This window comes from Elgaria multicarinata, chromosome 3, assembly GCF_023053635.1.
Source record: "Elgaria multicarinata webbii isolate HBS135686 ecotype San Diego chromosome 3, rElgMul1.1.pri, whole genome shotgun sequence".
NCBI lineage: Eukaryota > Metazoa > Chordata > Lepidosauria > Squamata > Anguidae > Elgaria > Elgaria multicarinata.
This window is the reverse complement of record NC_086173.1, coordinates 155,632,256-155,646,657: the sequence shown is the minus strand read 5'-3', so window position 1 is coordinate 155,646,657 and position 14,402 is coordinate 155,632,256. Positions and strand designations below refer to the sequence as shown.

The following is a 14,402-nucleotide window of genomic DNA, read 5'->3' as shown; positions in this document are numbered from 1 at the left end:
CAAGGGGAAGGCCTCAACCCTAACCTTTCTTTCCTACTTGTTTTCTATGACTAGGGGAGCATTCCATCATAGGACCTCTTCCAGGCACAGGTTTGCCACCTCAATAAGAACGGAGGGCTAAACTACACGCTGCGTTAAATGTATCATGTGCAGATGATCCTAATTCCTTCTATCACTTCAGTGTAAGCATATGGGGGCCTTAACGGGATTGAGACCACTGCATGCAGATATTAAAGAGGAGGGGAGGAAATCCCCTCCATTAGTACCAATGGAAGTTTTCTTTCTTTAGCCCTCATGTGAGCGGTTGGGTGGGGACTTGGTGGTCTTGTTCTGGATTAGGTGGCAATGTATTTGTACTAAAGTAAAAAAAAAACCAGGACACGCTACACATTTTCCACATTGAATAGTTTATTATTTCTTCTAGAAAGATACTGGATGAGGCCTAACAGGCCTGTTCAAGCCCTTGAAGGAAATGCCTATCCATTTCATGTCTGTGCATGCCTAGGAGATTTCCACAGAACCCTCGGCAATATATCCCATAATCCTCTGCAGTGCCCACAGGTTCTGCGGCAGACATGTGGGGCTTACTCAGCCGACCTTGCTATGCGGAAACTATTCACTCACAGGCCCAAAGTTTGAAAACCAGCATCTTGGACTGTTCTCTTCACTCAACCCCAAACAATCTAGGGGAAAGTAGCTTCCAAAGTGACTTTATATCTATACCAAGACATTTCCAAAGTGATATAGTTACTTGACCTGGACTATTTGGCTATCCCCCCGCCGCCGTCGCTCCTGCTAAAAAGAGTGAAATACATTCTTGTAGTCTCCAAAGATATCAGGTTTTTTAACAGGCTTTTAAATTAGGGTTTTCTCTTCAATGATTTTTTTCTCTCTCTCGAGTTTTGAAACTTCAATAAAGTTTGTAATTTTTTGTTGGTGTAGGCTTGCTTTTTTCCTCCTTTCTATGTTGTCTGTCTATCTTCTGCGCCCCCGAAACAATGCCAGCACTTACAAAAATGGTGTCTCTCCAAACAGAACCAAATGGAGTCTTTTTGTGTGTGTGTGTGTGAGGGGGAACCTTACTACCATGCAGGTAGCGCTAGTATCAGGTTCAATAAGCCACGAGAGCTTATTACTTTTTAAAAGTAATACTAAAAGCTTAATTTGTTATTAAAAGAATTTATAAATCGCTTTTCTGCCCACTGCACCCTCAAAGCGATATGTAATTTAAAACTGCAATAAAATTGGAACAATAAAAGCAAGAGCAAAACATTATTTAAAACAGGTTTTATGGTTGAACAGGGATTTAAATAATGATGTTAAGACCTGAGGAGAAAAACAGTAATGTGCACATAATAACCACTGACTGGCCCAAGTGACAGCTTCATGGCTGAATGGATTTTCAATAGGCCAACACTCAACCACATTGCCTTTAAGTCCACAGTGAGCCCCAGAGTACTTCTAGACAAGAATGCCCACTGCACATCTCCATGATTCCCTGTTCTGGCTTGTTTCCTTCCCATCATTTGCTGCTGTGAGTGGCTAATTCTGCCACATCCCTGCCTTAATCATGATGGGTTCATCCAATCTTTCCTACTTCAGAGATGAAGCAGGATAAGTAGCTCCCTGAGGATGTTGCCCATCACATCTCTGCATGATTCCCTGCTCCCTGGCTCCACCTCCTTTAGATCAATATCTGCTATCAGTGGGCAATTGTGCAGAGTTTGCATTTGGGCTGTTTGGATCATTTGACTCCCCCACCCTAACCCATGTTGAGAGACAGCAGAGTTATCCACCCTCAGAGGAGGGAGGCTGGTGCCTCTCTGTGTCAGTCCCTTTTCTGGGTTTCAATCAGGTGATGTGCTCAAATTAGTGTTGGCTCCTCGGTGTATGGGAAATTCTTATGGACTCTTTGGGCCAAGTTACACATGACATAAAAATTGATTGGGTGACCATGTGAAAAAGAGGACAGGGCTCCTGTATCTTCAAGTTGCACAGAAAAGGGAATTTCAGCAGGTGTCATTGGTATGCATGTCACACCTGGTGAAATTTCCTCTTCATCACAACAGTTAAAGCTGCAGGAGCTATACTGCAGCTGTACTGTGACCAGATTTAAAAGCAGGCAGGGCACCTGCAGCTTTAACTGTTCTGATGAAGAGGAAATTTCACCAGGTTCTGCATGTATACCAATGACACCTGCTGAAATCCCCTTTTCAATACAACTGCTAAAGATATATGAGCCCTGTCCTCGTTTTCATAGAATCAAAGGATAGTAGAGTTGGAAGGGGCCTATAAGGCCATCAAGTCCAACCCCCTGCTCAATGCAGGAATCCATCCTAAAGCATCCCTGACAGATGGTTGTCCAGCTGCCTCTTGAAGGCCTCTGGTGTGGGAGAGCCCACCCTAGGTAACTGGTTCCATTGTCGTACTGCTCTGAGGGAAGGTTGCAACAGTTGGGATTGTTCACCTTGGAAAAAAGGAGGCTAAGGGGAGACATTGTTGAGGTATACAAAATTATGCATGGTGTGGAGAATGCATAATTTCTCCTCCCATAATACAAGAACCCGGGTTCATCTCATAAAGCTGATTGATAAAAAGGACAGATAAAAAGGACTTCTTCACACAGTGCATAGTTAAACTATGGACCGTCCGTCTGCCCTCTTTTGTACCTGGTCACTCTAGGCAGGGCTCCTGCAGCCGTAATTGTTGTGATGAAGATGGGATTTCACCAGGTGCTGCACGCATACAAGTGACACCTGCTGAAATTCCCTTTTCAACGCAACTGTTAAAGATACAGCAGCCCTGTCCTCCTTTCCATAGGGTCACCCATATGGGAGATAAGAGTGCAAGTAGCACCATTGTACCAGCCCTGCTGAATTGAATTTCTCCCCCGGCCCCCATCCATTCCTTTTCCCTTGTGTGTTGTTGTGTCTCTTTAGACTGGAAGCCTGCAGGCAGGGACTGGCTTGTTTAATTGATTATATGTAAGCCACTCGGGGAGCCGTTTGACAGAGGGGCAACATAAAAATACTTAAAATTAATAAATCTCTGGCAGGGAATGGTCAGACGGACACAACATTGCCAGAGTTGTATATTTTTTATCCCTTTAAAAGTAAGTAACGGGAAAAGGGAAATGAAGAAAAAAAAGCAGAAGAAAAGCAAATCAAGTTATGAATAGAAAGCGTCCCACCTGCTGCCCTCTGGATGTTTTGGACTACAACTCCCATAATCCTTGATCTGCTGGGGCTTATGTGAGCTGTAGTCCAAAAATACCTGGTGGGCACCAGGTTGCCCACCCCTGCACTTACCCGGAAGTAAGCTCCAACAAAAACAATGGAACTTACTTCTGAGTAAACTTGCATAGCATTTATACTTGGCAGTTCAGTTCGATTAAAAATCAACAGGGCTTAAGTTATTCATGATTAATTTTAAATCAGTGATTTCAATGGGATCTAAACCAACACTAGGTTTTGTTAGATTAGGCCCAGTGTTTTCACCCTGTGTGCCGTATTCAATAAAATCATTTATTCCTGTAAAGTAGGGTGACCCTGTGGGAAGGAGGACAGGGCGCCTGTATTTTTAACAGTTGTCTAGAAAAGGGAATTTCAGCAGGTGTCATTTGTATGCATGCAGCACCTGGTGAAATGCCCTCTTCATCACAACAGTTAAAGCTGCAGGAGCCCTGCCCTCTTTTCTATCTGATCACTCTAGCTATATAAAGGGAACAAATGACCTTTTTGCTGCTGTTGGTCAGTTTCCCCCAATCTGGTGCCCTCCAGATATTTTGGACCAACTCCCAACAGCCCCTGCCAGCAAGGCCGATGGTTAGGGATGATGGGAGTTGAAGTCAAAACAACTGGTCTTCTTGAAAACATCAGGCAGAGATGAATAAGGCTTACTTTAAACGTACGTTTTCATACAGAACAAGTCCTGGACATTAGTCCAGCAGATAGGTGAAACAATTTTGACTTTGATGATAAATGCATAAACCTCATACCATGTTGAACATTTTTGGCTATAGGGCCATCTCAGATTTGCCCTGTAACAAAATTGGCAGCCATTTTGAAACATGTCTGACACTGCTGTTAGATGGAAAATCTGCGTGGCCCCTATAGCTTAAAATCTTCATGAGAACAAATCCTAACTGTGCCCTAAGTCTCATGCTTTCATCATCAAAAGCACGATTTGGCCAGACATTGCACCAATCTGCTGGACTGCATGGCTCATTTTACAGGTTTGTTTGTGGACTTCTTTCTAGGGTGACCATATGAAAAAGAGGATAGGGCTTCCGTATCTTTAACAGTTGTATTGAAAAGGGAATTTCAGCAGGTGTCATTGCAGCACATGGTGAAATTCTTTCTTCACAATAGTTAAAGCTGCAGGAGCCCTGTCTTGCGTGACTAAATACAAAAGAGGGCAGGGCTCCTACAGCTTTAACTATTATGATGAAGAGGGAATTTCGCCAGGTGCTGCATGCAGACCAATGACCCCTGCTGAAATACCCTTTTCTGCACAATTGTTAAAGATACAGGAGCCCGGTCCTCCTTTCCATATAGTCAGCCTATTTCTTTCCCTTGCCCACCCTGGCACAATGTGCTATTTTGGAATTGTCATAGTCCAAGCCTCTTTCCCCCCCAAAAAAACCAACAGCAAACTTCTTTAAACTCACCAAGAAATCGTTAAGTTTAATAAAAAATAAAATAAAAGCAGCGGCTTTGTGTATACAATCCAGAGAAAAGTTAGTGCATTTAAGCCCCCCTACCCCCACCCCCCTGGAAATGAAACGGCTTCGCCTCAGGACTGCATCATCTGTGAACTGCCACGCAGCCCTCCAGGCACGGCTCGGTGGTGCATCGCTCATTTTGCCTCCAGGCTGAATTCCCGACATCTCCAGATAGAACCGGAAAAGATTCTCAGCTGGAGACCCTACAGAGCCACAGTTAGGCAGTGTAGAAATACTGAACTCGACCGACCAATGGATCTGACTTGGTAGAAGGCAGCTTTCTGGGTTGCTAAGGTATGGGTGTCGGGCACATATGGCTAACTGGACAACAGGGCCGCGGAACGTCCCGTCCCGAGATCTTGGGAGCAGTGCTGCTGTTTAGAGTAAACCAAGTGGGCAAAAATAATGGACCAGTGGCATGACATGGCATAAGAATGCTTGACGGCATGGCCTGCTTGACTCCTTCCTGTTTTTTGCAATCTTAGGAAGGTAGCGAACCGGTAGGGTTGTTGATGACCTCATGGGCCACCATACATGCCCAGGGCTGAGGCCTTACCACACAATGACTCTTGGAAACCTCTAATGGTACAAAAGAGCTGCAGCAGTCATTTCGCTCAGGGGAGCCCTCGCTTGCCATTAGTGTAGGGTGACCACATGGAAAGGAGGACGGGGCTTCTGTATCTTGAACAGTTGTATAGAAAAGGGAATTTCACCAGGTGTCATTGGTATGCAGGCAGCACCTGGTGAAAGTCCCTCTTCATCACAACAGTTAAAGCTGCAGGAGCCCACGGAATAATGGGCTCAAGCTACAAGAAGCCATATTCTGGCTGGACATCAGGAAAAACTTCCTGTTAGAGTAGTACGACAATGGAACCAACGACCTAGGGAGGTGGTGGGCTCTGCCACACTGTCAGGGATGCTTTAAGGTGGATCCCTGCACTGAGCAGGGGGGTTGGACTTGATGGCCTTATAGGCCCCTTCCAACTCTACTTTTCTATGATTCTATACCCTCTTTTGTATCTGGTTACTCTAGTATAGCTCCTGCAGCTTTAACTGTTGTGATGAAGAGGGCATTTCACCTGGTGCTCCGAGCTTACAAACGACATTGCTGAAATTCCCTTTTCTATGCAACTGTTCAAGATACAGGTGCCCTGTCCTCCTTTTCAAGTGGTAAACCTACATTAGCAGCCATCACACAAGCTGACTTTGCGTGAACACACCGTGTTAGCTCCGCGTTGATTTTTATGGGACTTCAGTGTGCACACACAAACACATACACACCCTTCCTTTGGCTGCACCTGACATGAACTTTGACTTCCTTTTAATGTGTTTGTATGTGAACAGCCTTCCCAAATGGGTGTCCTCTAGGGACCTCGAAGGTCATCTAGCCCATGGATAGGCAATAGTTTTTGGGCCCATCTTATTTATTTATTACATTTCTATACCACCCAATAGCCGCAGCTCTCTGGGCGGTTCACATATGGCAATTTGAGGAGCTGTCCTGGGCACCATCACAAAATTGCTGCCACGGGAGGTGTGGAAAAGACAAGTAGCCTGCCTAAAAGACTGGGTATGAGGCAGAGGTGGGGGGTCTGAGTCCCAGTACATTATCCAACTCCTTCGAATCCACAATTTTCAGCACCAACAGAAACCTATTTCCTAGCAATCCGAGCTGCTGGAAAGAAAATGTGTGAATTTTTTTAAAAAAGGACGGGTAGGGCATTTTGGTGGGTATCAGGAAAGGTATCTGGAGGCACACAGGTGCCCAGCAGCAGCACCGTGTTTAACACCCCAATCTAACTCAGTCCCCTGCTAATGCAGAATCCCCCCCTGCCAAGTAGTATACAGACACACCAGTGCAAGCTGGTGCTTCCATTCTGGATTGTGAAAAAGAACCAGCCAGAACTCCAAAGGACCTATCCAAGGTGATGAATCCTAACCCTGAAATGGGTTAAGCCCCTTGGACAGCTCCTTCAGAGTTCTGGCGGGTTCTGACTGAAACCCAGCCAACAGCCTCCACTGGTCACAGCCAGACACAAGCAGTAAATCAGGGCAAAAGCACAGCGCTCAAAACTACTCCTGAAGAAATCACACAGCAGTGTCGCTTTCCTGGGTGTCACAGCTGCACCGGAAGAACCCCTCGGTGTCGGGAGACAAATTCTGTCTTCATAACACCACCAGCGGCTCAACACAAGCACTCCAAATGGAGCTGTCTGCCTAAACTGAGCCATCTATGACCACTCTCGCCAATACGCAATCTGTATCCTCTTTCAACCGCCATCCAGCCCCTCTCACAGAGATGCCAATGAAGAACAGCTCCCATCGGGACCTGCTGATGTAGGAACACTGGAAATTTTGCCAGTTTGCTCCTACAAGAGTCCACAGGCACTTAACAAAACAGAACGCAAACCCAGGACAAAACCCCTGTTGGTCTGCGAGGTCTTCCTAGCCATTGGCTGATATGCAGTGATGTCATGGAACAAGCTTCAAAAAATTGTATCGGAGCTAAGGGTGGGGGGCTAAGGAGAGAAGGAGCTGTGTTAACTTTGATTGATTGCATTTATACCCTGCCTTTTTTCCTCCAAGGAACTCAAGGCAGCATACATAATCCTCCTCCTCTCTATTTCTATCCTCACAACAACCCTGCGAGGTGGGTTGGGCTGAGAGTTTGTGACTGGCCCAAAGTCACCCAGTGAGCTTCCATGGCCAAGTGGGGACTAGAACCCGGATCTCCTGACTCCCAGTCCGACACTCTAGCCACTACGCCACACTGGCTGTGTAAAGGGCACAGAGAAGATGGCATTTCTGCTATCCTTCCTTAGGAGCACGTGCTACCTTTTGTTTTGGAGATGGGCAGAGCCCATGTCTTATCTGCAGGAGGTCCTGCGGTAGGGGCCATCTCTGGCGTCACCAGCCAGAAAGGTCAGGTGATGGGGAGCAGGGCCGGCCCAAGTCATTTTGCTGCCTGCGACAAAGGTGCCGTCCCTGACACCATCCCAACTTCCTATGCACAGAAGCCGGCCAGACAGTCAGGTGCGTCACATCAGAGATGAGCAGGCTAGCTTAGGAGACACAGGGTAGGTTGCACAGCATTCAGAGCTCTGCAGCTATTCCTTGCCCCCATCCATCATTTGCTACCTGTGGCAGCCGCCTCCCTTTGCTTCATGGTAGGGCCGGCCCTGTGGGAAAGACCTGTGCCTGAGAGCGTGGAGAGCTGCTACCAGTGGAAGTAGACCAGGGCTGGGCAACAGGCAGGCCACATGCAGCCACCAGTGTATCCTTCTTTCCTGGCTTAAATCGGCGTAATTTTTGTTGCAATTTTTCCAGCAATGGGGTGCACGTCCTTCTGGTCAATGCAGAACCCTTAGCCCCTGGGATTGCCCACCTCTGCTAGACAAATAATTTGACCTGGTGCAAGACAGCTTCCTATGTTCCTATACTCTGTTCATTTTAATGCAATGACATTTTTTTAAAAAACACCAAAGACCAATTTATGCAAGCTGTGATTTGTGGGCTACCAGTGGCGTCTGATGGCTCCCATTTCGGTGGGGCTATGAAGGCATTCTGGGTTTCCGTCAGAACTTTAAAGGTGCTATCCAGTGGGATGGACCCTATTCATAGCCCATCAATGAAATCGGAGCCAGTGACAGACTTTGTATTTCTGGACGCTGACTGCAGCCAGGAAATCAGAAGACGTTTACTTCTTGGGAGGAGAGCAATGACAAATCTTGATAAAATAGTTAAGAGCAGAGACACCACACTGGCAACAAAGGTCCGCATAGTTAAAGCAATGATATTCCCCGTAGTAACCTATGGCTGCGAGAGCTGGACCATAAGGAAATCTAAGCGAAGGAAGGTAGATGCTTTTGAACTGTGGTGTTGGAGGAAAATTCTGAGAGTGCCTTGGACTGCAAGAAGATCAAACCAGTCCATACTCCAGGAAATAAAGCCGGACTGCTCACTTGAGGGAACGGTATTAAAGGCAAAACTGAAGTACTTTGGCCACCTAATGAGAAGACAGGATACCCTGGAGAAGAGGCTGATGCTAGGGAAAGTGGAAGGCAAAAGGAAGAGGGCCGACCAAGGGCAAGATGGATGGATGATATTCTGGAGGTGACAGACTTGACCTTGGGGGAGCTAGGAGGAGTGACAGCCAACAGAAAGCTCTGGCGTGGGCTGGTCCATGAAGCCACGAAGAGTCGGAAACGACTGAACAAATGAACAACAACAACAAAATGTGAACCAAAAATTAAATGCTAAAAAGCATACAATTGTACAAAAATATGAAGAACATAAGAAATGCCCTGCTGGATCAGACCGAGGGTCCATCTAGTCCAGCACTCTGTTCACATAGTGGCCAACCAGCCATCAGCCAAGGACCAACAAGCAGGACATAGTGCAACAGCACCCTCCTGCCCATGTTCCCCAGCAACTGGTGCACACAGGCTTACTGCCTAGGGTCACTCTAGTTTGTCAGCCAAACTTGCTTTGGGGATAATTAATAAGATATACTGAGTCGGAGAGACTTAAGTGTTCACCTTAACGTTATTTCCACAGTGTTTGCTCATTAGTGGCGGTGAGTCCTAACAGAACAGGTTTGAGCTTTACTTGATGCTATTTCCATGTCATTGTGTAACCTCACATGGGGGAAATGTATATTATAGTGTAGTATGTATGTTTTTCAGTTCTTATAGATAAAGTACCGCTTTTCTGAAGAAGCTGGACATGGCGAAACAGGGCTGAAACCAGATTCCTGTGAAAACCTTTGCTCATCTGTGTCTAATAATATTCTCACTTTTGTGTTATCGTGTACTTGCTGAATTTCTATCACATGTGGACTTTGTGTGTAACTGCCTAATTACCTGTGTGACCCTTAACCAAAGTAAGTTTTGCTTACTTTGTATGTTGTTATATAGTTATTTTCTATTGTATTAGTTTGTCTAACCCCCCGCCCCCATCTTTGTCACTCATTATAATATTTGTGTGCAGTTGTATGCTTTTTAGCATTTATTTTTGGGCTCTTATTCAACCGGTGCCTTATTTTGTTTTTTTCCAACCTAAGTGAGAACGTTTGAAATCAGCTGCCCTTTTGCAAAGCAATGCTCTTAAAATGAAAGCAGCTGACCCACTTTCGTGATTTTGAATTCTAAACTGACAAAGGGCCTGTTCAGACAACACTGAGGGCTCTGTGGTTAGCTTATCCATGCTTCTCTGTGGTTAGCACTAACCACAAGCCGTACTCTCGCACACAACACTGTTAACCCTGTCTGGTTCCTAGTTTCCGAAACCACACGCTAACCACAAAGCAGTTAGATGAGCACCTGAGTACTGCGAATGCTCTGCCCCGTATCCCATCAGCCCTTGTGCTAAGACAGCCAGCGGCTATGTGATTTAGGCTATTCAGGCTGCTCTATACTGCTAGCTCTATGATTTCAGCCCCTTAACCACAGGTGCATGTCAGATGACACCTTGAGCCAAAGTTAGTGCCGCTAACCCTACTGCAGAACAGGGTTAGTGAAGCCAACCACAATGGCCCCGTTCAGAAGACACCTTAAACCATGGCTTTAAGAATGGTTAAGCCAGAACGGAAGGCTGTGTTCAGAAGACACCTTAAACCATGGCTTTAACCACGGTGACTAGGGTTAAAGCCGTGGTTTAAGGTGTCTTCTGAACATGACCTGGCTTTGTGGTTATCCTTGCGTAATCATAGAATCATAGAATAGCAGAGTTGGAAGGGGCCTACAAGGCCATCGAATCCAACCCCCTGCTCAATGCAGGAATCCACCCTAAAGCATCCCTGACAGATGCTTGTCCAGCTGCCTCTTGAAGGCCTCTAGTGTGGGAGAGCCCACAACCTCACCAGGCAACTGATTCCATTGTCATACTGCTCTAACGGTCAGGAATTTTTTCCTGATGTCCAGCCGGAATCTGGCTTCCTGTAACTTGAGCACGTTATTCTGTGTCCTGCACTCTGGGAGGATTGAGAAGAGATCCTGGCCCTCCTCTGTGTGACAACCTTTTAAGTTTTTGAAGAGTGCTATCATGTCTCCCCTCAGTATGGCTGAGAACCACTGCGCTCCTGGAGCAGCTAACCCTTCCCTCCCACCCATTTTCAACCGAAATTCCACCTTCTGCATGGGGGAGCTTAAAAAATAAAAATAAAATCTACACTAACTTTATTTTAACACACACACTCACACCCATGAGGGGGATGGGATTTTCAGGGGAAAACAGGTTTGGGGGAAGGTTTGATTCCCCCCTCCCAGAGCGCCGTAGTTCCAGTCCAAATTGGGACTGCGCCCGCTTACACGAGAGTAAGGAAAACGATTAGTTAAACATTTCCTCTGGCCGTGAAAAGGCGGCAATTTGCGCTGAGCTTGCAAACGCAGGCTGCTACAAATTAACTCATTTATAAACCAGTTCTAAATTCAGCACACGCATTCATACAGCTAACAACAAAACTGAGGGAATTGGTACGAGAAAACGTTAGCCCCTCATTACAACTGCCGCGGAGTTATATTATTCCGTGTTAGTTCCCCCCCTTTAAAAAAACCAAAACCTATTACACTTTGTCTACTATTGCAAAGTACCTTAAGGCCTGACACTGCTGTTCCCCTATTCACTTTTGACAGGGTAAATTCACCACAGGGTGACGCCTGCTGTCATTTCCACATAGTGAGTGCTTCTGTAGGGCGTCCCTGTGGAATGAGAGCGAAGGAGACACCCGCTTTGCGGGGAAACAGCAGAAAGCTACACTTCTCTACCACATGGTCACTGATAGCTCTGCTGAAAAGGGGAAGCGCGTCCAGAAAAGAAATGCTACAACGAATAGTTCTGCACCCAAAAAAAAGAAGGAAAAAAAGAGGTCGCGTATCAGGGGACGTGACCGTGTGAAACGTGACTGTGAGAAATCAGGTTGTTGCCCAGAAAAACTTGGGGGGTGGGGGGGAGGGAGGAAGGAAAGCATGAAACTGTTCAAGGCAAGTCTGTTGTGCATAATCTGTCACAGAACAAGAATTTCTAAGGTTGATTTCAGCCCCCACCAAAAAAAAAAAAAAAGTATCCTCTGCCCTTTAATAAAACAACATTATGCAGCAAGGTAGCTCAATTCTGTGACCTAGATATGGCATGCAAATGAAGTCATTCGCATATATTTGCATCTTTTTGCAGAACGGATTCTGCTTCTTCTACTTACTCGTGGTTAGGGGCGAACAGCTGAACGGAAATCTAAGCTCTTGATCACTTGCAACCCTCTGGCTTCTCGGATTCCAAACCTCTCTTTATAAGCTTAAGGACTAGAAACCCGTCAGGCTCATGTTTCTCAAGTTGCTGGAATTCAGGGCCTGGTGTGCTTCTGCCACGGAGCCACGGAACACGCATAGCCCCAACCTTAAAACGTTTCCGGTTAACGAAATCTAAATAACCCACCTCTCTTTCGATGAACTCTTTTGAACTGTAACAATGACCTCCTCAGACCTCTGAGCATAATATTAGCGTATTCCTGGGTGACAGCACAAAACATGCGCATGAATTAACCAATACAAATTACTTTTTCTTTTTTTTTAAAAAAAGGTAAACGTAGACCTTAAAATGTTAATATTTTAGTTCGCGAAGCCACAAACCCCGCCCACCCTTTCCCCTCCATGATTCATCATACATATTGGACGAGCGAGTGGCCGTTAATACTGGAGGGGAAAGTAAGAACACTGCCTGGGTTTTCAAGTCTTTTCAAAAGAGATTGTTGCAAGGTGTCCTTGGACTCAGAAGGTCTCCGTTTTGCTTCCGGAACAAGAGTCTACGTCGGGCGCCACGGTCTTCCAAATGCGGACTCCTTTCGCGTTCCAAGGGTTTCGTCGTTCAACGAAGAACCGAGAAGCTGGTGGGGGTGGCCAGAAGGACTTTATTTTAAGTCCTCTGGGGGCGGGAGGGGAGGAAGAAAATCAGGTAAAGCTAAGATAGGATGAGATGAAGAGACCCGTGATGAGACCTTTCCCAGGCCTGGCATTTTTGCCCCCTCCCTCTGCCTCACCCCCCCCCCCCACCTGGAATGTCCCCCCCGGGAGCTTTTCCAAAATGGAACCTGGAAAGAGGTTCAACACTCCTGCTCGGGAATCACATCTTGGGGAAAAAGAGAGGCTTCTTCGATGCGATCTGGGCAGGAAAATGTTGGGGCATTTCTGATGTAGGCTTGTTGATCTTAGGGTAGGATTCTTGTGTTGGACGTGAGACATTCCGAATCCTGTTCTCAGAAAAGCCCCGGCTCCCGGGGAAAGAGGGGTGGGCGGTGGCGCTGTCCTTTTCGTTAAGTTTGTTTGGGTGTTGCCCCAAGGGACTGCCCTTGTGGGGAGGGGCAGCATTTATGCCCTTCCCCCCTCCGAATAAGGCTAAATCATAAGAACATAAGAAGAGCCCTACTGGATCAGACCAAGGGTCCACCTAGCCCAGCCCTCTGTTCGCACAGTGGCCAACCAGCCATCGGCCAGGGATGAACAAGCAGGACATGGTGCAACAGCACCCTCCCACCCATGTTCCCCAGCAACTGGTGCACACAGGCTTACTGCCTCGAATACTGGAGATAGCACACAACCATCAGGGCTAGTAGCCATTGATATCCTTCGCCTCCAGGAATTTATCCAACCCCTCCAGCCCATGTTCCTCAGCTACTGGTGTACCTAGGCTTTTTGCCTCTGCTACTGAAGGTAGCATATAGCCATCAGGGTTAGTAGCCATTGGTAGCCTTCTCCAATCAAGATGCCCCTGTCCCTCCCCACAAAACATGGGATGTTCCCCACTTGTGTTATCTTAGCTCATCCCCTGACTTATTCCACCCCCTGAAATCACCTCCATTCGGCACCCCTATCCCTGAATTCCCTCCCTTCCATTCCGAGTGGAAAGTCCTCAAAGGGAAACTTTTAGCTCATCCCTATTAAATTCTGAATCCAATGTAAACAGCAGTTCCAGCAATGGCCGCAGAGACTCTGCAATTGGAATCCATTCAGCCCAGGTCTGGATGTTGACAGTCCTGGCTTGGCCTAGTTTCCAGGAGACAAGCAAGTCCCTTTCTCTCTGATGTGCTGGTTTTCTATGCACAGGGAATCTTGGTATTTGGATGGAGGAGCTGCAGCTAGACGTAAGTTTTACCGACTCCTTGAGGACTAGACCTTTGTCATGCAGAGGACCAAAGAACTATTTAGCTCTTTGAAGCCTCCCACCAACTGGAACTTCTGCTTCCCTCAGGCTACCAAGATCTCATCAGACCAATCTACCTAGCCATAAGGACTAGCAGCTTTCCTTTTAAAATGAGAATCGGTCCCCATACCGACCTGTTTCATCCCACCCCTCCGTTGGGTGTTACTATGTTTCGTGTCCATTATGACAGACCTCCCCCGTTTTGGGGGAAACAGCCTCATCGGAGTTGCCGGGTAACACGTTGTTGAGTTCCTCCACCTCAAGGCCTCTCTGCTGCGGATTTTCCTCTGGGTGCTCAGTGGTCATGCTGTCACCTAGCAAAACCAGAAATCCAGATGAGAAGGCTTCTTCAACAGACGTTTTATCCCATACAAGACCCGGGAATGGGCCATAACTTTCCATGCAAAAGATCCTCAGTTCAATCTCCAGGTAAGAAGGTCAGATAATAAGGGGAAGGGATCCGAGGAGGACTAAATCAGCCCCTTCTGGG

At 46.7% G+C, this 14,402-nt stretch overlaps 1 protein-coding gene across 1 annotated transcript in view; it reads right to left on the bottom strand.

Annotated features, from left to right (window-relative positions):
- Positions 1–12,403: 12,403 nt before the first annotated feature.
- Positions 12,404–14,402, bottom strand: part of LOC134396172 (zinc finger protein 723-like) — a 36,696-nt gene continuing 34,697 nt past the window's right edge. The window contains exons 8-9 of the mRNA XM_063122573.1: positions 14,047–14,226; positions 12,404–12,637 (exon numbers count right to left, since the gene is read on the bottom strand). Of these exons, the coding sequence (XP_062978643.1) occupies positions 14,078–14,226 (149 nt within the window). The 3' untranslated portion in view covers positions 12,404–12,637; positions 14,047–14,077. The remainder of the gene's footprint in view (positions 12,638–14,046; positions 14,227–14,402) is intronic.